This window comes from Maudiozyma barnettii (genome assembly GCF_903064755.1).
Source record: "Maudiozyma barnettii strain CLIB 1767 genome assembly, contig: KABA2_02, whole genome shotgun sequence".
NCBI classification, from domain to species: Eukaryota; Fungi; Ascomycota; class Saccharomycetes; order Saccharomycetales; family Saccharomycetaceae; genus Maudiozyma; species Maudiozyma barnettii.
The window spans coordinates 1046587-1074406 of NW_024545239.1; the positions used below are offsets into that span (position 1 = coordinate 1046587).

Below are 27820 nucleotides of genomic sequence, written 5' to 3' on the forward strand. Positions count from 1 at the left end.
AAATCTGTAGTTATTCAAAAATACTAGATTACTTACTATTAATAAATAGATCAATATTATATATATATATATAATTCAGGTGAATAGGGAAATAAAAGTGCTTGTTTTATGAGTATATATAATTTAACAAATTTAGATCTGCATATTAAGGAAGAAATCTTTTGACATTTCTTATTTCACTTCAGAGGTGAAATATATATTTCTATATATATATATATATAAGTGCGTGAATGAGTATGATACTCGGGAACAAGTAATATTAAAAGTGAATTTTATCTTGAAATGAGAAAGTAATAGAGAAAATAATAAAATGTTTCGATAAGTATTAAGAAAAAAGGAAACGTTAAGTTTAATTTATTAGTTTGAATGTTAAGAAATTGGTATGTGTTTTTTTATTTTATTTTATGAAGACAGGTTGGTTTAAACCATCCAAAGGTCTAGTTCTTCTTCTTCTTCTTCCCAAACCAGTTCCTCTTCTTCTTTTTTTTACCATCATCAGCAGGAGCTTGAGGTGGTTGATATATAGCTTGTTGCTGTTGTTGTTGTTGTTGTTGACCGTATGGATTAGATTCAAATGGTTGAGCCAATGGGAAATCAGGTCTAACGTTGAACCCATACTGTGGAGTCTCTAATTGTTGTGACCAATAAGGATCACCCGATACGGCATATTCAAAACTTCTAATAGTATCTAAAGGTCTTTCATCTCTTGCTCTTGTTGGATTTGAGATGTCTGGTTGACTAATAGGTTGACCAAAGACATCAGTCAAGATATTGGTACCGTCATTGGAGAAATATGATTGTCTGTTCATGTTGTCATGGAATGTATCAGCAGCTTGTTCGAAAGGTTGAGCCTCTTGCACGGCATCTAGGATCGGATCATTCACAGATGCAGTTCTAACTTTTAATCTCTCGGCATCTTCTTTGGAGACTTCTACCTTTGAGTGACGTTTTTCATCTGAGTGGTTGGACAACCCAGACTTCCTTCTAAAATGCATCATCTTGGCAGCGAGTATTTAGATTGAATATTTTCTTTTTGCTAAGTGCTTTTTGGTTGTTGTTGTTGCTGTTATTACTTATCTTGCAGAGACCTAAAGTACTTGATATCTAATGTTGAGCAAACGAGTCAATGTATACAAATGTAGATCAGTCAAAAAATATAAAACAGAACAAACAGGTTCATTCAGTTTATTTCACTATGAAAAAAATAATACACAATACAGAATGGGAAATATAGAATCAAGTTACATTAGAAGAATATAAAAATAATATTACAGTATGTGTCTACACTTACATACATACCCATATCCTCCTCCCCCGTACACCTCCGAGGTCGTGGGAATCAACAACTCTAGCAATGAGAGAGAGAGAGATTATAACGAAATTGATTTGAGTATTGAAAGCTTTCCTTTAGAAAAGTATAAAGAAAATGCAGCTATGAAAGAAAGAAAGAAAAAAATTTCCATCTCAACGTCCCACAGTGCAGAGTACGCAGAGAGCAAAAAGTCTCGTACGCGCGCCATCCTGTTGTTTACACTTCAGTGAAAATTAAAAATAAACAAAATAGATATAAACAAAAATACGCTGTGTGCCCGTATTAAGTGATACTCGTGTATCACGATATCTTAAGCGATCGGAGTTTGCCCCTCCATTGGCTACGCTACACGCTGAGCTAATTGCGTACGTATATATATATATATATGTCTCTCTACTGTTAATTTGTATAATGCGTATTACATGAGCCTATGGAGTAAAACATGGTTGGCAGAAAGAAACAGGTTAGAAACTTTTTAGAAACGGAGTCTCATATATAATAGCATTGTTTCATTCTCCTCCAAGAATGTGAACATTCGTTTGAAGAACAAAGCGTATAAGTAGTATGATACGAAAGCCCAATTAGAGACCGACCGAAATTATTAATTATAGAGTTTGTTACAATATCTATCATTTTTTTTATTTTACTAGGTCGCCGAAATTGTCCATTTCGAAACAAAAATAGAAATATTTTAGTTAAGATTTACTTTTCATTTTATAATCTCATCGTTGTATGGATCCCACACATACAATTACTGAAATTAGTAGTACGTTTCCGTAATGTCTTGTTCTATCCAAAATGTGGATACTTTTGTTTACATATTTACATCAACAAAGTCCGCCTAGCTCATCTCAGCTTAACCACAGCTTCTTCTCTGGCCCCTCCCGTTCCTTGTAACCATTTTCCAGCCGAGGGAGAAAATATTTCAGTCTAAAAAAAACAAGCTATGATCTGATGGGCGGGACCGCACGGAAACAGGATGGAAACGGTTTTCAATCTGGGAATTTCCCCTGGCCTGTGTCCCGCGCACCTGCGCTAAATAAATACATATATGGGATCAGAAATGATCTGGAAACAGTATGGAAACGTTTTGTTGTCCGTTGAGCGCCGACCGGCCCTCGGTAACTTACTCATTTCCCTGTTTTTTGAAATATACACGGCAGCGGATCGTTTGCAAGTGAAATAAGCGCCCCCCCTCCTTTGACTTGAAGCCAACTCAGTTAAGGATCCGAATAGTTAGAGTAGCTTGGGGCTAAACTTTTTATTTCATTTGGTCGGGTCGAGCAAACAGATAAGCTGTTCCCCTCCATCCGCCTGCCTAGCCCCGGTCTAGTTTAAATCTTATCCCGCCAGCAGTGGTGGTGGGCAGCAAAAACAAAACAATAGGCACGGGAGTCCCTCTACCAAGATTTCTCTGGCGAGAATTCAACAAAGTTGCCAAATTCGACTTTTGTCTAATATAAGGTCAAAGAAGGATATCAGAAACACATTGGAAACAAAATGGAAAATGGTGGTTTATGGTCCGAGGTGATACTCCGCAGCGCGACTAGGCATCGGGGAGAGAAATTGAAATTCTCGCTGCATTGAAAAAGAGTTTCGCTTCCAGTTTAGTATCTAAAAAGTAATGGGTGCGCCCGTCCCGTCCTATATCAAACCCCTAATTTAGTGGTATCAGGGCATTGTTAACCTAACTGCATGTATTACTGTATTTTAATTCCTTACGTCTGCAATCATACGTATCCCCTCTTGTTAACTAGTTTGAGTCTTATTTGTATTATATACGATGATAACAATTGAATAAGATTAAATGACGACCCAGATGAGGAAAACTACAATTAATGCCACCTAATCTGAAGTATATAAGAAACAGATGTGAATTGAATAATTTGTACATGATCTATCATTTGCAAAAAGTAATGAAAAGAAAATGCTATATAGTTATGCATATTAATGCGGGAACAAGGGAGAAAAGAATTTTCACCATAAAACAACTGATATAATAACGTAGGTGGATTTAATAGCACTAAATAGATAAATATCAAAATTGTCAGCTAGTAATTGGTTAACAATATGTAAATAAAAGCAACACTACCACTGAAATGCTAGGTTATTAGTCAGTTATTTAAACAATGGAGCTCCAGTTTTCAGATTTAATGTTATACACATTATTTTTATCCCCAATTCAGGTCACGTAGAAACCCTAATAAAGTTACAAGCAGATCTGCTAACCCACCCTGAAAAGAGACGAGCTCCCGCCTCCTCCAAGCAAGCCTAAGTACGGCAGATACACCATAATTCGGTTCCCAGATGCCACCTTTCTTGACTTTATACCACACTACCAATTTTTGTCTGTCTGACAGGAGATAACACATTTGGTATCGGAAATACATGAGAAACATATAAGAAACAAATTGGAAACAATAATGTGTATAATGCAAGCTACCCGACTCAGAGATGTGAAGCTACTTCTTCTTTGTAATGTTAAACATCATGTTCAACGACTTCTCATCTCCTTATCAATTAATTACAATACCCGTTACGAACAAAATGTGACTATTTTTTCTTAGGCTGTGCGTAAGGCCGGATCGCTTCACAACCGCGGTGCGGCATCGTTATACCTCCCATCACCATACGCAATCATTTAACTGAATGAATGAATGAGTTGTTATCCGGGCTAGTAGTTATTTTAGAGACATATCTAAAAATCACTTCTTTGTTATCCTCTTTCGCAAAAATTTCTATAAGGTATGAACCACTTATCCTGAACACAATACTTCGCAAGCCAATGCTACCAATGCATAACAATATATTTGATGCTATTTCTCTTCTTTCGTTACTTATCTATTTGTATTATGCTCCATTACTACCATAGAGACGACTTACAAACTGAATACTTATCATAATGCGTTATATACAATAAAAATGATAAGAGTGGTTGACCCGGTACATTATTAATAGTCATATATTATTTATACGTTCTTGCTATGTTGTTGAACCCCAACTGCGTCCTACACTATAAATTGTAGAAATATATGGAGAGATACACACAAAGAAAGACCAAACGAAATCGTCAAAACCCTCTATCGAACTGGCCGATGTACCTCTTGTAATCCTCATTTAGCTATGTAGTCACGATGTCGGTACGGGTGCTCTTCCTGTTATCATCACATCACAGTCATTGTATCGCTCTGCAGACACCCCACTCGCTATCTGGTGGGCCCTGTGTTGCGCTGCCCCTTTTTTTTCTCGCACAATAATACAGTTCCTATTCCTTTTTTCGTTCTTCCTCTTACACACATACACACACATATATTTATATTTATATTTATATATAATTAGTCACTTTATCCCAGGTATTATCTTCTTTGTTTCTTTCGAAACACCTCTGTTATTATATTGCTATATTTAGTTTTAAGATTTGGAAACTAAGTATTTTTAATTGTAGATAATATACTGTTTAAGACTCTCTCTATTTATTTTTTTTGGTGAGTCCCTTCAAAAACTATCTCCAAGTAATGCTAACCCAAAAACTACTTTTATCCCTTGCAACAGCTGTTGTTGCTGTTTCAGGGTTCTCCTTTCAACAACCTTTTGCTTTCGATAACGAAAACAGTATTTTAAACAATGTTGTCAACTCCCTAGGATTATCAGGTGCACCAGCAGACTTATCTAAGGACGTCCTGGATGCATGGAAGGATATCCCAAAAAGATTCCCCAATTTAATTGCTGATATTCAATTTACTACTAAACCTAAATTCGATATCGTTCCTAAATTTAACTGGGATTTTGTTCAAACTGATGCAAAATTCTCAAACTATCAATTACGTGTGAATAAGATTAAGGACGCAAAAAAATTAGGTATCGACCCAGACGTGAAACAATACACTGGTTATCTAGATGTAGAAGACGAAGATAAGCATTTCTTCTACTGGTTCTTCGAATCTAGAAATGACCCCGCAAATGACCCTATCATTCTGTGGTTGAATGGTGGACCTGGTTGTTCTTCGATGACAGGTTTATTCTTCGAATTAGGCCCTTCTTCCATTGGTCCAAAGATTAAACCTATCTATAATCCCTCTTCTTGGAACTCAAATGCATCTGTTATCTTCTTAGATCAACCTGTTAATGTTGGGTTTTCTTATTCCGGCGACTCCAAGGGTGTATCCAACACTGTTGCTGCAGGTAAAGATGTATATGCATTTCTCGAATTATTCTTTAAACAATTCCCTGAATATTCTACTCAGGACTTCCATATTGCAGGTGAATCATATGCAGGTCATTATATCCCAGTGTTTGCTTCTGAGATTCTTGCACATGAGGAAAGAAATTTCAACTTGACCTCTGTTATGATTGGTAATGGTTTAACTGATCCTTTAACTCAATATAGTTACTACGAACCTATGGCTTGTGGTAGAGGTGATGCTCCTGCCGTTCTTCCAGAAGAACAATGTGCCGCTATGAACGATACTTTGGATCGTTGTTTGAATCTAATTGAATCATGTTATGCATCCGAATCTGTTTGGACTTGTGTTCCAGCATCTATCTATTGTAATAATGCTCAATTAGCACCTTTCCAACGTACCGGTAAAAATGTATATGATGTTAGAAAAGAATGTGAAGGTCAATTATGTTATTCCGATATGGAATATATCGATTCTTATTTGAATGAAGAATACGTCCAAGAAGCTATTGGTGCCGAAGTTAGTCATTTTGAATCTTGTAATTTTGATATTAATAGAAATTTCTTATTCAATGGTGACTGGATGAAACCATATCATAGAGCTGTTACTGACCTATTGGACAAGGGTCTACCTGTCTTAATTTATGCTGGTGATAAGGATTTCATTTGTAATTGGTTAGGTAACAGAGCGTGGACTGATGAACTACCATGGGAACATCATGAAGAATTTACATCTCAAAAGATCCGTGACTGGACTGCTTTCATCACTGGTGAAAAAGCAGGTCAAGTAAAGAGTTTCGATAATCTGACTTATCTAAGAATTTACGATGGTGGTCATATGGTCCCATATGACCAACCTGCTAACTCTCTATCTATGGTTAACGAATGGATTGCTGAATTAAAACTTTAATGAAACAATTACAAGAAATGGGACTACAACCAGGACTTCGCTGTATTAAGTTATTACTTCATCTTTTATTTTACTTTAGTTTTCCCCATCCTCCCTCCTACTGGCTAGTTAGTTGTATCAATACGTAATCCAATGAATGAGGATTTCTCGTTATTTGTATACATTCATACAACATCCTTTTTAAATATATATATATACATATATATACATATAGGTCTCTTTATTTTCTTTCTTTCTTATCTAGTTCCTCTTAATAATAATAATAATAATAATAATAAACCATTTGAAAAAACTGTCACAGAAGGCCATAAAATTCTTCAAAGTCCCCTATAATCTTCTCACAATCGCTCGCTCTGTGAATCAATGTTTGTTTAGCAAATTGTTTCTCACTGTTTATACTTTTTAACGAGAAAATATTTATACAAGGAAACAATATAACGATACCCAAGGAAAGAAGGTTTTCGAAACTTGATATAAACATATAAGAAAGAGTTAAATAACTAAGATTTATTAATCTATACACTTCAATATAAATCAATCCTACTTTCAATTATGTCAGATGAAAAAATTACACGTACAGCTTCGCCCTCTTCAGAACCATCTCCTCGTAGCAGAATTCCTATCCTATTGCAATGCATTACAATCGCTTTAAGTTTGGTTGCTGCTGTAGAATACTTCAAATATAGTACGAAGATTAATTATGAATGGTTCCATTGTACTCCAATTATGGAGCCGGTTGGTACCAATACCTCCGTGTTGAAAATATGGGCCCGTGGGGGTCCAAGTTGTGATAAAAGAGGTGAATATAAGACCATTATGAAGAGAATTACCAGAGATTATGAGCCAAATAATCAACATTTGAAATTTTGTATGATAGAAAATGTCAATATAGGTCCAATTCACTACCCATTGGGCGAACCAAAGGGTGAACCAGGTTACGTCGCCTATGTTGGTTATAATGAAGATGAAGATCTGGTTCAAACAATGTGTAAGGAATCTACCATCTTTAATATGTAATAGATAAATCAATAATCTTAGTTGATACTTTTATACAATTATATATTGAGCATACTTGGATATGCGTCTATTAAATACCATTGGTCAGATAATTCAAAAAACAACAACGAATATACCTATTGAAATATATACATATATTATCTCTAATTATTATTGTATATGTATTTACGGATCTATATGCTGATCGCCAGTGGTGCTGCCAGGGGTGGGTGCAATGTAGGCAGGTGTTCCGGGGCCAGTACTAGCAGCCGTGCTTGCAGGAGTGTCTCCTCCAGTGCTATTTCTCAAGTGATACATCGGGCATGATTTATTTGTCTTAATATGACCAGGTTGCCCGCAAGTAGCACATCTTCTAATTCTTGTTTTAACTACTTTACCGTCCTCTCCAATAATTGGTTTCTTAGATGTCTGTCTTGCAACTCTTCTTTGTTGCGACTTTTCTAGAGATGCTAATTCGTTTTGTAACAATTTCTTTTGCATTTCAATATCCTCCACATTATTAACATTAGGGTTATCTTCTTCTAATAATCTATTGACATCTAAATTGGCTTGTTTACGTATTTCTTTACCCCTCAGATAACCCTTTATAACTCTAGGATCCTTGATCACAATAGTCTGTCTCTGAATAATACCATTCTGATCACGTTTCTTACGAGTAATTCTCAAAACTTTATTATCATTCCTTTTTATGTTGACCTCACGATTTGAAGTATTGGAAGAATCCGGAGCACTGATCTCTTCAAATGGATTATTGATGCTTAAACTTTTCGCATGTCTATACCATGTCCTGGAAATTTCGTGATCATACATACGTTGTTGAGTCATTCCACCAGGGCCATGCCCCGCACTAGTACTATTAGTCTTTCTTCCAGGTCCTTTACCATTTGCACTCTTTGAATGCCCACCTTTCATCGATGCCTTAAGGAATGAAAAACCTTCCCCACAACCAGTTGGGTCACCAGATCCACTTACTTGGACCATTGCTCTCAATTGGGTAGCATTAATAAAATTTTTGGTAGAGTTCCAAGGCAGTAGACTCTCTTCTAGCTGTAACGTTTCATCATCGAAATTAAAGTTTTCATTATCGGCCCAGAATTGTAAACCTTGACTCATTGATTCTAGTTCACAAACTTGTTCGGGTAAAATCAATTTCTTGATACTTTCATTATCTAGTAGAGGTTCCCCCTCTTTTAATTTCCACAACCCCTTATCGGGTCCATCTCTTTGGTATTTCATAAATTCTTTAACCTTTTGTCTGTTCTGACCGTAATCTTGATCTGGAAAATGTTTATTAATAGGTTCGATAGATATAGCTTTGCTTGGTGTATTATTCAATATTCTGTAAACGATCATTTTTAACCTAGTTGCCTTCATGGATGTAACCTTTCTTGAATTTGGACCAGGAATTTCTTCAATTGGAAATGTCTGACCTACTGCAAACAAATGATTGATATTTCTTAAAAAGAATCGATTACTGATACCATTACCCGTGCTTCTAACCAGAAGGAAGTCAGTACCTGAAACTTCATGTTTAAATACTGGAGCACGAATCATGTTGTTATACAATGTTGGAACAATTTGGCCAGGTTCTACAAAGCCAAAATTCCAAAATGGCGATTTATCTTGCGCACCTAATACATGTGTTTCACCAACTGGCAACTTTGGTCTTATCATGTCACCATCGTTAATTTTTCTGTAATAATTAATCAATTTGTTTGACATACCAAACTTAGATAATGCCAATGGTGTCTGTTCAGAATATTCCATCAAATAAACAGGTGCAGTATCACCGATAGTTAAGTCTTGAGTTGTTGCAAATGATTCCTTAATATCTTTACCCTTATCACGTTTTCTTTTTCTAGTTTTCAGCTTACTAAACGTAATGACCATCCCGGGACGTAGATGTTGACCGAAACGAGGTCTGTGATAATATCTTAAAGATGCTCTAGATGGATTAACTTTGTAAAATGGAGATTGTAGATTAATGGCTGGTTGAGAGTGTTCGATGTTTAAGTTGGATATAGTGGCACGTATTCTTGGTTGATGTGCTCTTCTCAATACATTATACTCCTCATCGTTGGATATTTTAAACTTTTGTAAAATCAATTTTTCATTGACAGACGTACTAGAACGCATGGCATCACGTAACTTCTTCGATTCGACATTCTGCTTATTTTCTAGTAATAACAATAACTGTTCATCATTCATATCTAATTCAGCAACCCTTGAGGACCTCAACTTAGCATCGATTAGGTCATCTTCATTCCATTCCCATTCGCTATTTTTATCTTGCAATTTATTTATCAATGATATCCTCTTGGATGGACCATGGCCATTTGATACAGGTATACTTTCATCAGAAGAATAGCCATTAATCATTCTTTCCTCGTCCCAATCGTCTGTGGCTATTAATATATCTTCGGATATTTCTTGATGTTGATTTTCATCCTTATTTTGTTTCTTGATTTCTGTTGGGTATAATTCATTGATTGAGACCTTGACTATACCTCTATCAACCTTATTTTTTGAATGAGGATTTGTAAGATAGTTTTCATTCGTAGATGTGTCTAATTTAAATAATCTTTTTTGGTCAGTTTGAACGTGCAATTTAAGATCGGTTGGGAAAAGTTCATCGAGACCTTCAATATTAAGCTTATTATAATGCCACAGATATTCATGTTTTTTTCTATATATTGCTCTGTTCCATTTTATTATTTTATTTGGTTTAAAGTCAGGAAAATAATATTTCAATAGTAACTTGTCTCTCTTTATTTTTTCCCTATTCTTCTTCAGGGCTAATTCTCTTTGTTCTTCTTGGTGCTGCTTTTCGTCAGATTCATTATTACTTATTCCTATTGTTGTAACTTGATTCCCAAATTCTTCCACGCCAGTTTGTATATGTTCTTCAGTAATATCCTTAGAAAATTCATTAAAACTAGTCTGTTGATCTGAAAAGAAATGATTACTGTGGTCCATTTCCATGAATAAAGCATTGTTACCTGCATGGAATTCGTCATTTGGTAAGTTACCATCCATTATCTGTTCGGTATTCTGTTGTAATGTATCTGAAAAGTCATTACTAGTGGGGATAATTCCTCCAAATGTAGCATGCAATAATTCAGCATCTAGATCATCTGAAGATGTAGTCTGCTTCGTTAGAACTGTATGGTTAGTTATCTCTGTATGATTCTGAACAGGCTCCTCTTCAGGGAGTTCATCCTCTGCCAATTCATCTTCATCTTCAAAGTCAATTGCATCTGGTAAGTGATGTGTGTGCCCTTCATCTCCACCTGCACCAATATAGGTCCCAATTTCCAGAGAGCCCAAATCTCCACCAAAGATGGCATTATAAGCGTCGTCTTCATTTGTTAAGTCATCCTCATTCTTTTTTTCTGAACTACTTCCTTTTGACGGTGTTGGTCCTTTTAATTCAGCCATACCTGGGTGTATATTATTCAGACTTGAAAAATAAAAAATTGTGCGTCCTTCCTACAATGTTTTTGTTCAATAAACAATCAGCAATAATTGTTATTGCGACAACATACAAAGATAACTTAGGTTTAGTTTTCGTTGTTTTCTTTTAATGAATTAACTTGCTATTGACGATGTCATTATAGCATGAGTCCTTAAGTCTGGAAGTACAGAACAAATTACTAACTATGGTCCAAAAAAAGTGACGAAAATCGTATAAAGTGATATATACTTCATATTAAAATTTAACTCAATGTATGCCCTCATTGGCCTGGGAGAGGTTTATATCATATCAGAAATACTATGTTTACTAGACAATTTTACGAATCATATTATTTTTGTATCTATAAGCAGTTTATATTATTGGTGTTTTGTTTTAATAAAAAAATATTTATAAATATTTGTAAAGGAAAAAGGTATGTAGGTAAGTTTACTTATACCATAATGATAAACAAAATAATATAAGCAAAATCTAATCATCACATAGATTATACAGACCGACATCAACTTCTGATTTGCGGGCAGTCTGTTGTTTTTTGTTTAATGCACGAACTCTTTCTAGTTCTTGTAGATAACCATCTTCTACGCCGGTGACATAGTTCCCAGTAAATACACCAACTTCGAATTTATCGATCTTTTGACTCTTACAACAGTCTATTAAATCATCTAAAGTTTGGAAAATAACTTTTTCACAGCCTAATGCGGCGGCAACTTCATCTTCACTCTTATTGTATGCAATTAAATTCTTGTTATCAGTCAGATCAATACCATATATGTGATTATAACGAATAGGTGGAGCAGCAGAGGCAAAATATACCTTTTTTGCACCAGCATCTTTAGCCATATTAACGATTTCCATCGAAGTTGTACCTCTTACAATGGAATCATCAACAATAAGGACATTTCTTCCTTTAAATTCAGTTTTCATAGGGTTTAATTTACGTCTTACTGAGGAAACACGTTCTTTTTGATTTGGCATAATAAACGTTCTACCAACATATCTATTCTTAACAAATGCCTCACGGTAAGGTTTCCCCAGAGTATGAGCACATTGTAATGCACATGTTCTAGCAGTATCTGGCACCGCTATAACAACATCAATATCAGCAGGATCTACGGTCTTCTTTACATTTTCTGCCAATTTAACACCCATATTCAATCTTGTCTCATATACGGAAATACCATCAAGAATACTATCTGGTCTGGCAAAATAAACATATTCAAAGACATCTGGTCTATAAGAATTCATGGCAACAACTTGTCTAAATTCAGGTTTGTTTTCGGCATTGCAATTCTTTGGAATAATTACAGCTTCACCTGGTTTCAAATCACGAATATTAGTGAATCCATGAGCATCCAAGACAACACTTTCTGATGCTAACATATAATCTATAGATCCATTTTCATTGGTTCTTTCACCATATAGTAAAGGTCTGATACCATTTGGATCCCTAAACCCAAACAGAGCAAAACCTGCTAACATACCAACACACGCGTACCCACCACGGCACAAACGGTATACACCTTCCAAAGCGTGGAACACATCCTCGTTGTTAACTCTGTACTTGTTGTGTTTTTCTAATTCTGCTGCAAAGATATTCAACAGAAGTTCAGAATCACTATCAGTATTAATATGTCTATGTACATCTTCATCCATATATCTCTTTAAGGACACGGTATTAACTAAATTACCATTATGTGCCATATTCACACCATATGGACTATTAACATAGAATGGTTGTGCTTCGGAATTAGCAGAAGAGCCTGCAGTAGGATAACGTAAATGACCAATACCCATAGAGCCAGCTAAGCCAGCAACTCTATTTTCAGTGAAAACATCACGAGCTAAACCGTTACCTTTACATTGAAAGATTCTACCACGATCACCACATGTTGCAATACCAGCAGCATCCTGACCTCTATGTTGTAAATATATGCATGCATCGCATAACTCAGGTGCAACAGTATCCTTTTGATTAGCTAACACAATACCTAATATACCACACATATTTTAAGTATTTCAATATCTGTATGTAAAAAAAAAAATATTATTAATATTAAAAAAGGTGCACTATCACTAATTTTCGATATATCAACTCAAATCTAGTTATCTTTAGAAACCTTCAGTGTTATATATATGTATGTATAGATATTGAACACAAAGTAATGAAAACCGTTACTTCTTAATTAAAATCTGAATTATTAGTTATATCTGCTACCTTAATGATCAAGAATGTTATTAAAAAAATCGTTGATAAATAGAATATCAAGCTAAAAAAAATGTAAAATAAAAATTAGATGAATAAATGTAAATAGAGAAAAGAATAAAGAGGAATATAATAAATCACTTAAACAAATATAAAACCATTCAATACCTCATACTTATATTATTTATCCTTAGTGTAATCATATAATATATATATGTATATATATATGAAGTAAAATAAATGACTCTTGGCCTCATCTAATACTGGTTGCCTCGTTAACATCAGTGGTTATTATTACTCTAATTAGTATTGGTCACCCTATATTGCTACTGTCCGCAAAGTTAAAAAAACGAAAAAAAATTGTGTGCGCATTGAATTCGTCTCGAGAGAGCGGAAAACAGAATCAAATTTTGGTGTTTGAGGGCTATTTATTTACCTATTCAGAACCTATTCAAAACCGACCCGAGTCAAATATATATATTATATATTGGTCACACTACAGACACAGCAAGAGAAAGAGAGGGAGAGAGCCCATCTGAAAATGGTAACGCCATACGGTATATTCAAGTAAAACTTTACTGAGATAAAACAAGAAAATACAATTTGTATTTTGACTGACTCCTGAAGGATTCAATGTCATATATTTAAATTTAACTTATTTTATTTCAACAGTAACAAAAATATTCATTCTTAAGATAGTTATTAGTTATATTTGAGTCATTGTAATACTAAATAAGGTTATATCATTATCCATCTACAGACGTGTGCCTCTTTTTCTTATTGTTTCTGTTGCTTTTGGGCTTTCCCTTAAAAAACCAAAATAGGTTATTATTATAGTTATTTCAGGTCTCATGTGCCTTTTCTTCCTCAAGTACTTCTTCTATCATATCCAAATTTTCTTGTATGTTCCATAAATCTTTGTATAACGAATGTTCTCTTGATAGTAATTCGATATGTGTACCTTCTTCCTTTACAGATCCATCTTCTAATACAATGATTTTATCAGCATCCGCAATGGTTCTCAATCTATGGGCAATGTAAATACTTGTTCTTGAACGATCTTTAAAATTAGAACGGATTGTCTTTAATAATGCTTGTTCAGTATGTGTGTCCAACGCACTGGTAGCCTCATCAAAGAACATTATATCTGCATTCTTTAATAGTACTCTCGCAATGGCTAGTCTTTGTTTTTCACCACCACTAATCATTAAACCTCTTTCACCAACAATGGTTTCTAAACCCTGTGGTAACTTGTCAATTAAACCTCTCAATTGAGCCTTTTCAATAACACCATTGATTTCTGCTTCAGTAGCATCGATTCTACCGAATTTAACGTTCTCCCAAATGGTATCATTAAATAACGGTGTATCCTGTGGAACTACGCCAATCAATTTCCGTAGAGAATTGATATCAATATCTCTAATATCTACCCCATTGATGAGTATTTTACCTTGTTGAGGATCATAGAATCGGAAGACTAATTTTAGAATTGTGGATTTACCACTACCTGATGGTCCTACAACCGCAGCCTTGGACCCTGCAGGAATGACAAATGAAGCATTCTTCAATATCTTTCTATCTGGATGGTAGCCAAACGTGACATTTTCAAACTTGATTTCAAATGGGACATGATTTCCATTTTTATTACTAGTTTGTGGAGTTACTACCAATGGATTATTGGAATTCTGAATGAGAATTTCATTCTTTCTCAATTTGAACAATGATTCCATATCAATTAAAGATTGTTTCAATTCACGGTAAACACTACCTAAGAAATTCAATGGCACAGAAAGTTGGAAAACTAATTGGTTGATTAAAACCAAATCACCAACAGTAAGACTTCCACCAAGGACACCTGTACAACCCATATACATCATAGCGGTTAAAGCAGACGTGAAAATAAAATTTTGACCCGAGTTTAAGAATGCCAATGATTGAGATACTTTAATCTGTGAATCCCTATAGTTTACTAACGATTTGTTATATTTAGAGGCCAAATAGTTTTCATTGTTGAAATATTTTACAGCTTCAAAATTAATCAATGAATCCAGGGCAATGCTGGCACCTTTGTTATCAGCTTTATTAGCATTACGTCTAAACTGAGTTCTCCATGCCGTTGTACGGATTGTAAAAATAGTATACAATAACATCGTTGTAAATGTGATTCCCGCAAATGATGCACCGAATTGGTAAGTAAGAATACCACAGACAACAGATATTTCAAACGTAATTGGAATAATATGGAACACCATTGCATTTAACACGTATGATATACCTTTAGTACCTCTATCCATTGCTCTCGTTAATCCACCCGTCTGTCTACTCAAATGCCATCCTAAATCTAATTTCATTAAATGTTGGAACGTCTCCAGCGAAACAGTTCTGATAGCATTTTGAGCTACTTTTGCAAAAATAGCATTTCTTAATTCACCTAATAGCACAGCACCAAATCTTGCAACACCATATGAAAAAATTGTTAAACCAATTGCTGCAGGCAGCGCAATTGTTGGGTCACTCCATTCAACATTCATAGAATCGATGGTTTGTTTAAAGAAGAATGGTACTTGTACATTTAGAAGTTTGGCACCAATCAATAAGGAAAGTGCAATCAAAACTCTTGATTTAACTTTATTATCTCCATTAGGCCATATGTATTTGAAAAGATCTTTAAGAATCTTCAATTCCGAAATTGTTGGAGTCTTAGTTTGTGGGTTTGCTTTTGTAGGTGTAGTTGTAGTTTTCACTATGGGTTCGGCTGGTTTCTTCACTATAGTTTCAGTAGTAAACCTTCTTGGATTCAGTCTTTTAAAGCATAAGTTGTGAGGTATAGTTTGATTAGTATATTTTACTGAAGTAAAATGTCCAGTTATTAACGGATTGCTCTTGAACAGAGTTTTACTGCACGAGCTATATATTGAACGACTAAATTGTCGATTACAACGAGAGATCAACATCACTTTCTTGTATTCTTCTTTAGTGTCCCAACTACTATTACTAATGGAGTAACAAATTGCTCTTTTGTTTGTATATATCACATATTTCTCCATATCATGATTAATTAATTATCTTCATTCGATGTTTTTAATAATTTATAGTTTTATATTTTTCAGTCTTTTCCGGAACATAAAAAGGGTGTCATGACTGGCTAAAGAACTGAAGGGGGAATGATTAAGTTAAATTGAATACAATCGCAGTGATAAATTTAAAACGTTGTCCCATTTCAATATAAAGAAGAAGAAAATGTTGAAAATAGGAAGTATTTTCTTTTTATTTATTTGCGAATATTTAAATATTTAGTCATCAAACGATATAGACACGTAAAAAGATTTGGAAAACGTATCCCTTAATTCTTAGGTTTTTGAGATAATTCCTTAATCATTTTCTCACAATTATTAATCACATCACTACTTAATGTAATCTTACCAGATAAGTAATCTACTCTGGCCTTAAATAATTTTGGATCTTTTATCTTCCCTAATTGTGGTAGTTCTTCTTCCCATTTTTTTATTCTTCCGTTTTCAAACCCAATAACTTTCAAGTAGTAACGCGTTTTCAAAACAGTTGAAAGCTCTTGGTTCTCTAACAAATATTGGAAAGCAGCTTTGAATAATGGTTTTGCAGGTCTAATATCCTTTAGTACACCTCTATCTCTAGAAACATTTACTAATCCGTTGTTTTCTAATTCCAAAATGCCCAATTCAGGAGCCGCTTTAAATAAGGGTCTGAATACAATGTCCTCATACTTCACTACAGGGTTTTCATTCAATAGTTCAATTAATTCCCAAGCTTGTGCACTCTTAATTTGCTCAATTTTGTCACTGAGAAATATTTGGGTAATTTGTTCACTGGCTTGTTCTACCATTTTCTCAAGTGCCTTTTTTGGTTCTTCGCCTGACTTAACTCTTCTGACAAAAGCTTGTAAATCCAACATTCTACCACCTAGTGGATCTAAATTATTATCGAGTTCTTCAATAAGGTGAGGGTCGATATCCTCTTCATTTATATTATTTACTATTTCCCCATTGTTTTCCTTTCCTTCAAGTTCATTGTTCTCTTGTGAAATTAGAGGTTTTATGAAATGACCTCCAGAACTATCATGAAGTTGGGATAAAACATAACTTCTTGCATTTTCCCTTGATGCATCTGATAGAATCATCGTCTTAAAGACTTGATTTGGTAGAGATTCACTCAAAATTTGATTCGATGTTATTGTTTCAGTAAGGAAAATAACGTGTGCAACATTCATTTGAACCAGCATTGCAGTCCAGTCAGCCATCTCTTTGTACACAAAACCGTTTATATCAGATTTACCAGCAAACCGGTCTATAACAACAACTGGTTTAGCTTCAGGATGCTGTTGTAAGTAATCCTCTTCCTTAACATTGATAGTAGTCTCACCTTCTCTGATTGCAGGTTTATAATTTTTTAAAGCAATACGTCTGATAGCCATTAAAGATGTAGTTAATATATTTCTAAACTGGGTTTCCTTCGACTCGGATAGACCGGTCTTTTGTCCAGTAAGACCTTGGACCATTAAATCGATGATACCGGTGACAGAGCCAATCCATGGGAATATTGGGAAATAACCAATTTCTTGTGCAACATTTCTTAAGAATTTTGCATCAGTTCTAGATTTGATAATTCTATCGCAATCCAGGTATAGAACATTTTCCCTATCATGAAGTGTATGTTCCATAACTAAATCACGTTTACCAGAACCTCTTGGGCCTCTAACTATAACAAAAGTATTGTTATTTTCTTCAAGCCACATCTGAAGATCGTTAACTCTATCCATCCGTTCATCCCACAAATGTCTTCTGGCATGATTTTCATCATGGCCACCCCAATAATTTTTAAATTGAGAAACTGTGGAATTTGTAATATCTTTTAATTGTTTGAACCAATAATTGTCCATAGATAATGAATATCTATGAGTAATTTTTTGCTCAATGAAGAATTCTCTAATAGGATCAAAAATCAGAACAGCAACAATAGACAACAAAGCAATGAATACTGGAACCGCAATTCTTGTGTGGTTAACAAAAAAATTACTTACTAGGGTATTCTTTACTTCTTCTTGATATTGAATATGTAAAACTGTGTTATTAATTTCAATACCTGAAACACAATTCTTTGCGCAAATGGCTCCTCGGTAAGATCTATATCTGACAATTGCAAAATCATTACCATCTTTGCAAGGGAAAATATCTACAATGGTACCATATCTTCTAAACAATGAATATATTTCTTCTTCAGTTAATACTGGACCTTGGAATTTTACTTTAATGGTAGTGCTTGGTAATCTTCTTAAATCTTCAATCCATGGAATACCTTTAACAGGGAAAGCAGATACAGTTGTTAGAAAAGATAGCAAACCCTTTGATGACTCTAAAGTTGTATTTTTTGATATCATCATGTTGACTTCAGCTTTGGAATAACGATATGGCACTACAAACGTAGCGAAAACACCACCATCTCTCTTGACAGGAATGGTTGAACGCATAACAAGTCCATGTATAGGATTCTCCTTTGGGGAAGCCAAATTTTGAATCTTAGCCCTAACTGATTCCCTTGATTGACTGAAAAAGATAGTGTTCATCCAACCCAGAGGGCTCCATATAGATAATTGACGTGGGTATACGTTGTCAAAAAATAAAAGGGTTTCTTGTTCAGTCTTATGAATAACACCTGTGTCGGTTGCAGTATTTGATTCACCTGCTTGTTGATCTTTCTGCTGGATATCACTTGAAACAAAACGTCTCCCCAACAAAGTTTGAAGGTATCGAGTTGAGAGCACTCTCGGGGAGTTCCTCATACCAACTACCTTCAGCATTTGTATTCTATTTGTTACTTAGGTGTTCCTAAAATTGTTATATAACTTTGTTAATGACGGATGTTGAACACCTAGTTAATACTTTGTATATCAGGTGGAAAACAAAATTTTGTGAGGTGTAAAAATATATACATATCCTACTATCTATTTTTTAATCTCATTGTATCTCATCTTCGTTCAGTTCACCCGGAGATTAATAAAAAGAAGATTGAAACAAGAAAAAGAGGCATACTTTAGAAAAAAAAGGGTAAAGAGTATATTACTTTTAATCATTTGGAATATGGTGATAGAGTGACTTATTCTGGTGATAGATAACGCTTATTGGGGGTTAATTTCTTATATTTCGATTGTTTAAGTATGAAAAACCATGGCCCATTACATATACAAGATTGTTGCATAGCTAAATTGAAGACATGAATTACTATACTACAGTATTCTGATATATAGAGGTAATCTTATAATCTTATTATATTCTACAAACTAAAGCAGTTCTAGTAATGAAATATTGCAATATATTGTTGATATTTACACCCATTTATGTATATAAATTTAAACCAAAGCATAATAAAACGCTCAATTCGCCACTAATCTTAAAACCAATGGAACGAGAATATAAATAGTTTGAGATTGAACATCACAAACTGTAAAGCTATTTATAAACAGTTTGAATGTATCTCCTCTGTCACCGTTCTGCGTCAATTATCTAAATAATAGTATATATTCAAAAATTTAAGCCCTATGTTCTCACAACGCGATACATGTGGACTTTCTGTGTTGACAGACATTAGGGTTTCCATATCGGACAAAAGAAAATATACCTACGCAGAGTTAGTTACGGTATTTCAGAGGCTTTATGTAATTCTATTAGCGGGACATTATTAATTTAAGGAAATTAACTTATTGATTGATATAGAAAATGTATATCGTTACAAAAAAGATATTCTCTGAAGACTCTTACACAAGACGGAAAGCTACATAAGGAAGATACCAAAAAAAGTATTAGAATGTCTGATGATCAACCAGAAACAACAGTACTTGGTAACATCTTAATTGAACCTGTGGAGTTGAATAAAACATTTGAGGAAGTATTACCCCCTTTACCGGAAGAAGAAACAGAATTAGAAGGATCTTTTACATGGCAAATAGACGATTGGTTTTCTTTAAAAGAAGGAAAATATAGTTCACCAAGATTCAAGATTGGTGAATTTGAATGGGATGTTCTACTTTTCCCGAATGGAAATAGAAACAAAGGTATTGCCATTTATTTAGAACCACATTCTTTAATAACCGACCAGGAGAATCAAGCCGATAATAACAATTGGAATTGTTGTGCACAATTTGCTATAGTTCTATCCAGACCAGATGAAGATAATGATATTAATATTATTAATCGATCCCATCATAGATTTAACGCCACCGAAACAGATTGGGGGTTTGCTAATTATATAGATCAAAATCATTTAAAGTATCCTACAAAGACTAGAAACAGCCCGTTGTTAAAAGATGGACGATTAAATGTTACGGTATATGTACGGATCTTAAGGGATCCTACTGGTGTGTTATGGCATAATTTTTTAAACTACGATTCTAAAAAAGTCACAGGTTATGTTGGTTTCAAGAATCAAGGTGCAACATGCTACTTAAATTCTCTTTTACAATCATATTTTTTCACAAAATATTTTAGAAAATTAGTTTATGAGATTCCAACAGATAATGAATCACCAAATAATAGTGTTCCTCTAGCATTACAAAAAGCATTTTATCAATTACAAGTATCGGATGATCCATTAGATACTTTAGAATTAACAAGGTCTTTTGGTTGGGATAGTGGTGATGCGTTTACACAACATGATGTACAAGAATTAAATCGAATCTTAATGGATAGATTAGAAAATAAAATGAAAAATACACCAGTAGAGGGAGAATTGAATGAAATGTTTGTTGGTAAGATGAAGTCATTTATTAAATGTATTAATGTGGATTATGAATCATCTAGGGTAGAAGATTTTTGGGATTTGCAAATGAATGTGAAGAATATGAAAAATTTGGCTGAATCGTTCGAATCTTATACAGAATTAGAGCTTATGAATGGTGAGAATCAATATGCTGCCCAAGATTATGGACTACAAGATGCTGAAAAGGGTGTAATATTCGAATATCTCCCTCCGGTTTTACATTTACAATTAAAGCGATTTGAATATGACTTTAATTATGATCAATTAATGAAAATTAATGATAGATATGAATTTCCTGAATCTATTGATCTTTCAAACTTCTTGGATAAGGATAGTAAACAAAATGGACCGGTAACTTATAATCTACATGGGGTACTTGTCCATGCTGGTGATATTTCAACAGGTCATTATTATACAATGATTAAACCAGGAACAGATGATAAATGGTTTAGATTTGACGATGAAAGAGTGTGGAGAGTAACCAAATCTCAAGTATTTGAAGAGAACTTTGGTTTAAATAGATTACCAGAAGAACAAATAAGAACCATGACCCGTGAGAGATACCAAGCATATCTTTTAGACCGTCATACTAGTGCATATATGTTGGTATATATCAGAAGCGATATGGAAGATAAATTATTACAACCTGTAACAAAAGCGGATGTACCTCAGCATGTTATTGATCAAGTAGAGGCAGAACTTGCAGAAAGAGAAAAAAGGGAAAAAGAAATTAGAGAGGCTCATCTTTATGTTACACTGGTTATTTATAACCTTAAAAATTTTATTAATTATCATGGTTTAGATCCGATACCCAATGAACTGCTAAAATTTTCATACCAAGATTTAACAAACAATAAAGAGCAGCCCTTGTCATTAAAAATTGAGAGAACCACTAAAATTAAAACTCTATGTGAACAAATTAAAGATGTTTTGAATATTCCGACCAACCAAAACGTTAGGTACTGGAAAATGGGTACTAGACAGAATAATACGATCAGATTATGCGACCTATTGAAAATGGATGATGGAGATATGACCTTAGAGACAGCACTAGAAAACGAAGGTGATGAATCTTATTCTTCTATTGATATGTATGTTGAGGAACCATACTTAGATCTTCAATTTCTGAATTCATTAAAAACGAACAATATTGTGAATTTTGACGATATAACAGACAACCTTATTGATAAAATTAGGGCCAATATTGATTCTTATATTTCCAAATTGGATGAAAACCCTTCATTCGTGAACAATATTAAACAAAGGTCTCAACGTTTAGTTTTCATTAAACGTTTTGAAGTACAGAAGCAACTATTATCAGGATTTGGTTATGTAGCGGTAGAAGAAGCGGATACGATTGCAAAGCTCGCATATATTGTCTTACAGTTAAGTAACTGTGAGGCAAAAGATATTGAGCGTTTAAGTTTATTTGAAGAGATAAATATAGGTAATATTAATCCATTATCTCTTCAATCCCAGTTTTACAATTCTGAAATTGGATTAGGTGATATAATAACATTTGAAATAAGAAACAGTCAAGATATCAGACAGTATTCAGCAGAGTCCCCATTTTATGGGAACCTATTGGAATATTACAATTTCTTAGAACATAGAGTGAATTTAAGATTCTCCAAGATTAGTAATTCAGATGATGATTACACTGTTAGCGAAGAAGGAGATATTCCTGAAATACCAAATAATAATAAATTAGTATCATCAACTGCATCAACGAAATTTGACATATGGATCCATTCAAATATTAAATATTTTGAATTGGCCGAAGTTGTTTCTAAGAAGACGGGTATTGAACCAGAGTATTTAAAAATATTTGCAATTTATAGTAATGGTCGTTTCCCTCTAAATTCAAGATCAACATTAAACGATTATTTAATGAAGGATTACAATTGTAATAGTATTCCTCCTTTCCAATATGAAGAATTATCTATTCCATTGAAGGAATTCGAACATTTAAGACCTATTAAATTTTATTGGTTAAAGGATAGTTACATACATTATCAAAGCCATGAATTTGAAGTTGCTGGGAATTGTTCAGTAGCAGAATTTTTAGATAAAATTCAACAGAAAATAGGTTTCAATGATGAAGAGAAAAGTAAAATTCTACTGTGGACAAATTACGACTTTGAATTTCAAGGAGTTCTCTCTAGGGATACATTATTCAAAAAAATATCTAAACAATTCTTAATTTTTGGGCGAATTCTCCCAGATGAATTGGAATTGTTTAAGAAATTTGATAATTATGAAAATGTTGGTACTGTGAGTAAACAATTGAGAGATATTGAAGAAAGTGTCAGTAATATAAGCGATCGACCATCAGTGTCACCTACTCCAGATTCTCTGAGATATATGAATAATCCAGAGAATGATGGTCATTTAGTGGTTGTTTCTCAATATTTCAAAGATATGGATAATAAACACGGAATATCATTCTTATTCAACTTGATTCCGAATGAAAAATTCGCCGATACTAGAGATAGATTACATAAAAAATTTGGTTTAGGTCAAAAGGAATTTTCAAGGATTAAGTTAGGGATATTATTCACGACGGCTCAAGGTAAATCCTTTAAATCACTTCAAAATTATTCTGAAGAAGAATTACAAGATATTGTACTTTTCGATGTTATGTCTAATCTTGATACTATATTCATGGATCACCCAGATAGGTTGAGATCTCATAATTCACAGGATAGACCTATGGTAATTAAAAATTAGCTAAAACCTAAATAATATATATCTATATATATCTTTATAAATTATAGCAAATATTTGATAAAACATTCTGGTGAGTCTATCTAGATAGAAAATTTTAACTCGAAAATAGTCACTTCCTAAATATTTTACAATTTTATTTGGTATCATTGTTTATTTTATTCTTGTTTTTTTTTAAAAAAATGTATTTATTGATTTTAGTACATAAATAAGAGTAGAATATTTCATTTTTAAGTTAAAATGGAGACAATTACCAATAACCGTTACATTATTAATTTGTAAAAATAGTATCCCGAAATATTAGTAATAATATAATATTTTTGCGTTGCATTGCACATAAAGAAAGAGAAAGAAAATTTGAAATCTATATTAGATTTAATTAAATTTAATCAGATAGAATACCGAAGTATTTTTCAACACCGTAAGCACCATCAGCCTTCCAGTAATCGTTGAAAGCTGTGAATAGAATAGTAGCAGAACCACAAGTGTCTTCAATAGAAGATATAGCAGTCTTTTGGTTAGCTTCAGATGGAACAGCAAGGCCATAAGTTTGACCTTGAGAAGGCCAGCCAGATTCGGTAATCAAGACATCCTTCTTACCACCACAAGCAGTCCAAACTCTTTGAATTTGTTCTAGAACCCATGGACCAGCATTTTCGGCAGTTGTGTTTTCATCGAAGTAAGCATGAGCGTTAACAGCCATGTAATCGGAGTAATTACATAGATCTGGGTTGTTGATAACAGCAATGAAAGTATCAACGGAGACAACTGAACCAGTGTAACCTGCAGCGGTTAAAGCAGATCTAGCAGTAGAGATGTATTCACCGACTTGGGCAGTGGAGGCTTCGCCACCGTTGACTAATTCATTACCGACGGAGACAGTGGAAATATCATCCCAAGAACCATAGGATTCGACGGCATTCTTAATGGTAGAGACACCATCAGCAATTTGATCGACGTAGTAAATACCTAGGAACAACTTTTGAGAAGAGGCCTTAGCCTTTAGAACATTTTCAACTTGACTACAGTCGACACCGTATAATCTAATAATACCATAGCTGGTCAATTGAGCCAAGTCAGAGGCAACGTCACTAGCAGATTTACAAGTACCATCGGAAGCGTATGGAGAGTAAGTGATACCTTTGGCGTTACCAGCGGTAACAGAAGAAGATGGGGAGGAACCTGAACTAGAGGAAGAACCAGCAGCAGAAGATGGTTCTAAAGTAGAGGTAGTACCGGCGGCGGCAGCAACAGCAACAGCAGCAGCAGCGGTAGTACCGACAACAGCGTCTTCTTGTAATAGTGCATTGGTTTGGCCGGTGATACCTTGAGTGACGGTGACTTGAGTCTTAACGGTAGTGGTGACGGCATCACGCTTTTCGATGTGTTGATGGTGACGAGCTGGAGCAGCTGAGGCAACACCCATCAAAGAAAGGGTGACTAGGTTTGATAAACGCATTGCTTTATTTATTATTTTTTCCCGAATGAGTGACTTGTGGAGTTACAGCAATATGTTGTTATTGTTGGAATTCACGTTAGGATGGAAATATGTTATTATTTTTTGTAATAAAGAAATAAATACAGCTATATATGTGTACAATTTTTGTGAAACAATAGAATAATAATGATGAAATAATTAAAATAACCTGAAAGACATTAGGAAAAGAGTAAAAAATTACATTAATAAAAATTAGTAATATAATTCATATCATTATATATGTATATATATATAATATTATGGTTGATTTCTATCCACGAAATGCGACTTTTTAAAAGAAAATAAACGTAGTTACTACTGACATATTGATATTTATTTTGTTTTTCATTGTTTTCCAAAATATAGAAATTAAATGAGAGGACCCTCAAGGTAATTACACCAAAATATGTTTTTACGACAACGGAGACATTTATTTAGTTTAATTTTTACCTATATTGTATACAAGTAGAGAGAGTTCACTTGTTAATGGGCTTGTGTATAGTAAATCCACGAATATATCGTTAAAGTCGAACTCATTGCCTCTTTTGAAACAAACCTGCGACATGATTGATGAAGAAAGGATGAATATAATAATGGGTTAGAGCGAATTATATAAACAATTTAGTTGTGTTTTTCGCGTATAAATATTTCATTTTACTTTCTTTCCCTGCCTTTTCTCTCTTCCTCTCTTTTTTTTCAAAGTTACTGCCATTCTTTAAAGAGAAAGTGGAGAGATCTATGAAAACCATACGCGAAAATTTATATATATGTCTTTGTACATTATTTTCATAGAAAAGAGATAAAGAAATTGATTTGTGTGTGTGAATTAAAGCGGAGGCGCGCTCGTTTCTACTTTGTTCTTATTGTGATGGATGATACGAAAAAAATGAAAAAAATGACAGAGAAAAAGAGTGAGGCGTAGCAATTTTGATGTAATTTCCATGGCGGTTTAGTTTAGGTAACTACTGTTAATGTACATATATATATTTTTTGTTATGTTAGATATCGCGAAATATGTTCTAATTGGGAAGACGCGTCTCTCTCTTACAGTTTATTGATTTATATTTCATTCAGTTCAGTTCATCTTGTTTAACATCGGATATAGTGAATAAGGAATGGAAGTAGATGAGCGCGGTGGGGGAAACCCCGCCAGAAAGTCATGGTTGGTTGGTTTGTAGTTACTGAATTCACATTATTTTGATGTAATTTTTTTTTAATATTCTTTTAAATTAATAAATTGAAAGTAATTACTAAGAGAAGAAAATGTATTACTGATTAAATCGTTAGAAGTTTAGTGGTGGTGTCTTTCGTCAAATTGATGTAGTTCTTACAAAATTAAAGGTTGCATTCCAATTATTATCCCTGTTTAGGAAAATAACTTATATAGAATGAAATAAGAATATTAATGACGTTTGTTTGTGTTTTTTCATTTGTTTGGTGTATAAAATGTTAAAATCAAGCATTACGGTAATAGTTATAAAGAAGCTTCGAGCTTAACATAACAGCTGTCAAACAGCTTCAATGAACTATGTAATGAGCAAAACCTAAAGGTGAGGCTTAGCCTTTTTCAAAAACAAATGAGGTATCTTTCATAAAATATAGGCATATGTATGAAACTTGTATACTTAACGAGTGTTTACTCTTTAGGGATAATACTATCTAGACAACAAGTATAGTGTCAAACGAAACAGATATCTCTCCCAGGATTAAACATTGTATATTATACAAGTCATTGTTTCGTAGATGTTCTAGACATTATCGCTTAAAGAATAATGCAAACTAATCGTAATCTTTCAAATGTATTTTTTTATTATTATTTTATCGGAACTCTGTAGATACAATTTGTTTTAAAACTTAACCATCACATGTGCTAACTTGTTTACTATTTGTAACTATATTATACAGGCGTGGTATCATTTACTATTGTTTAGAAATGATGGTTATATTCATTATTTTCTTCTATCCCCAATGTTGTACGGCCCTTTCTTTAAAGTGCAATATCTCCGAAAATGATTCTAGAAAATTAGCGTAGAAAAATAATTGTGCATATAACAACCGAATCAAGTAAAAACTCAAACAAAGAAAAAGGCTTGGCATTTCTTGGAAGGAAAAGAGGCTGAAGAATAATTAAAAAATGAAAGAAACGAAAAATTTCATATTTCTATACAGAAATTTTAAGAATAATGAAGATAACATAGTATTGTCATGTAATATTTTACCACTTGGATGAATATTGAGAATATACATATATAAACACCTTTTTTAAAAAGGATTACCAACTAATATCTCATTATCAGCGATTAATCTTAGTTAGTAGTATAATCAAGATTTATATATGTGGTAACATTGTAGTTTTCCTAAAGGTACTGTCTCGGTGATTGAGGCGAGAGAATACTTTAATAGCCACATGTTTTAACTCACATATACCTCTTATAAGAAACATTATATTTCTTTCTCGCTGATTATTTTATATATTACTACTACTTTATAAAAAACCATTTTGTGTATTTCCCTTAAAATTCAATATATATCTCGGTGGTTGCACGAAAACAGCTAGAAAGTTGGCAAGAGAAAGAAAAATAAGGGGGGTTCAAGAAAAGTAAGCGAGTTAGCCGCCGAGGCGAGTTAGGACACATAGACAGTTTTTATTCTCAACTACTATGTCACTATTTTAGATTGATAAGTATTTAAATATAGAGTTGTAAGTTATGAGACATCTTCTTTTATCTAT

General features: G+C 33.7%; 9 protein-coding genes across 9 annotated transcripts; 3 read left to right on the top strand and 6 right to left on the bottom strand.

Annotated features, from left to right (window-relative positions):
• Positions 1-437: 437 nt before the first annotated feature.
• KABA2_02S10076 (DUF2406 domain-containing protein) lies at positions 438-998 on the bottom strand (the record flags this gene model as incomplete). The annotated part of the gene is made up of 1 exon (XM_041549132.1): positions 438-998. One exon carries the CDS (start codon positions 996-998, stop codon positions 438-440), a length of 561 nt encoding a protein of 186 aa, XP_041405066.1.
• Positions 999-4827: 3829 nt separating this feature from the next.
• PRC1 (carboxypeptidase C PRC1) lies at positions 4828-6402 on the top strand (the record flags this gene model as incomplete). The annotated part of the gene is made up of 1 exon (XM_041549133.1): positions 4828-6402. The coding sequence occupies one exon, from the start codon at positions 4828-4830 to the stop codon at positions 6400-6402; it is 1575 nt and encodes a 524-aa protein (XP_041405067.1).
• Positions 6403-6954: 552 nt separating this feature from the next.
• LIP1 (sphingosine N-acyltransferase subunit LIP1) lies at positions 6955-7419 on the top strand (the record flags this gene model as incomplete). The annotated part of the gene is made up of 1 exon (XM_041549134.1): positions 6955-7419. The coding sequence occupies one exon, from the start codon at positions 6955-6957 to the stop codon at positions 7417-7419; it is 465 nt and encodes a 154-aa protein (XP_041405068.1).
• Positions 7420-7584: 165 nt separating this feature from the next.
• TAF1 (histone acetyltransferase) lies at positions 7585-10857 on the bottom strand (the record flags this gene model as incomplete). Its single annotated transcript, XM_041549135.1, has 1 exon — positions 7585-10857. The coding sequence occupies one exon, from the start codon at positions 10855-10857 to the stop codon at positions 7585-7587; it is 3273 nt and encodes a 1090-aa protein (XP_041405069.1).
• A 505-nt stretch (positions 10858-11362) lies between these two features.
• On the bottom strand, positions 11363-12898 carry ADE4 (amidophosphoribosyltransferase; the record flags this gene model as incomplete). The annotated part of the gene is made up of 1 exon (XM_041549136.1): positions 11363-12898. One exon carries the CDS (start codon positions 12896-12898, stop codon positions 11363-11365), a length of 1536 nt encoding a protein of 511 aa, XP_041405070.1.
• A 1041-nt stretch (positions 12899-13939) lies between these two features.
• Positions 13940-16144, bottom strand: ATM1 (ATP-binding cassette Fe/S cluster precursor transporter ATM1; the record flags this gene model as incomplete). Its single annotated transcript, XM_041549137.1, has 1 exon — positions 13940-16144. The coding sequence occupies one exon, from the start codon at positions 16142-16144 to the stop codon at positions 13940-13942; it is 2205 nt and encodes a 734-aa protein (XP_041405071.1).
• Positions 16145-16440: 296 nt separating this feature from the next.
• On the bottom strand, positions 16441-18930 carry YME2 (Yme2p; the record flags this gene model as incomplete). The annotated part of the gene is made up of 1 exon (XM_041549138.1): positions 16441-18930. The coding sequence occupies one exon, from the start codon at positions 18928-18930 to the stop codon at positions 16441-16443; it is 2490 nt and encodes an 829-aa protein (XP_041405072.1).
• A 1004-nt stretch (positions 18931-19934) lies between these two features.
• On the top strand, positions 19935-23615 carry UBP15 (ubiquitin-specific protease UBP15; the record flags this gene model as incomplete). Its single annotated transcript, XM_041549139.1, has 1 exon — positions 19935-23615. One exon carries the CDS (start codon positions 19935-19937, stop codon positions 23613-23615), a length of 3681 nt encoding a protein of 1226 aa, XP_041405073.1.
• A 382-nt stretch (positions 23616-23997) lies between these two features.
• SCW10 (putative family 17 glucosidase) lies at positions 23998-25071 on the bottom strand (the record flags this gene model as incomplete). Its single annotated transcript, XM_041549140.1, has 1 exon — positions 23998-25071. One exon carries the CDS (start codon positions 25069-25071, stop codon positions 23998-24000), a length of 1074 nt encoding a protein of 357 aa, XP_041405074.1.
• Positions 25072-27820: the final 2749 nt, after the last annotated feature.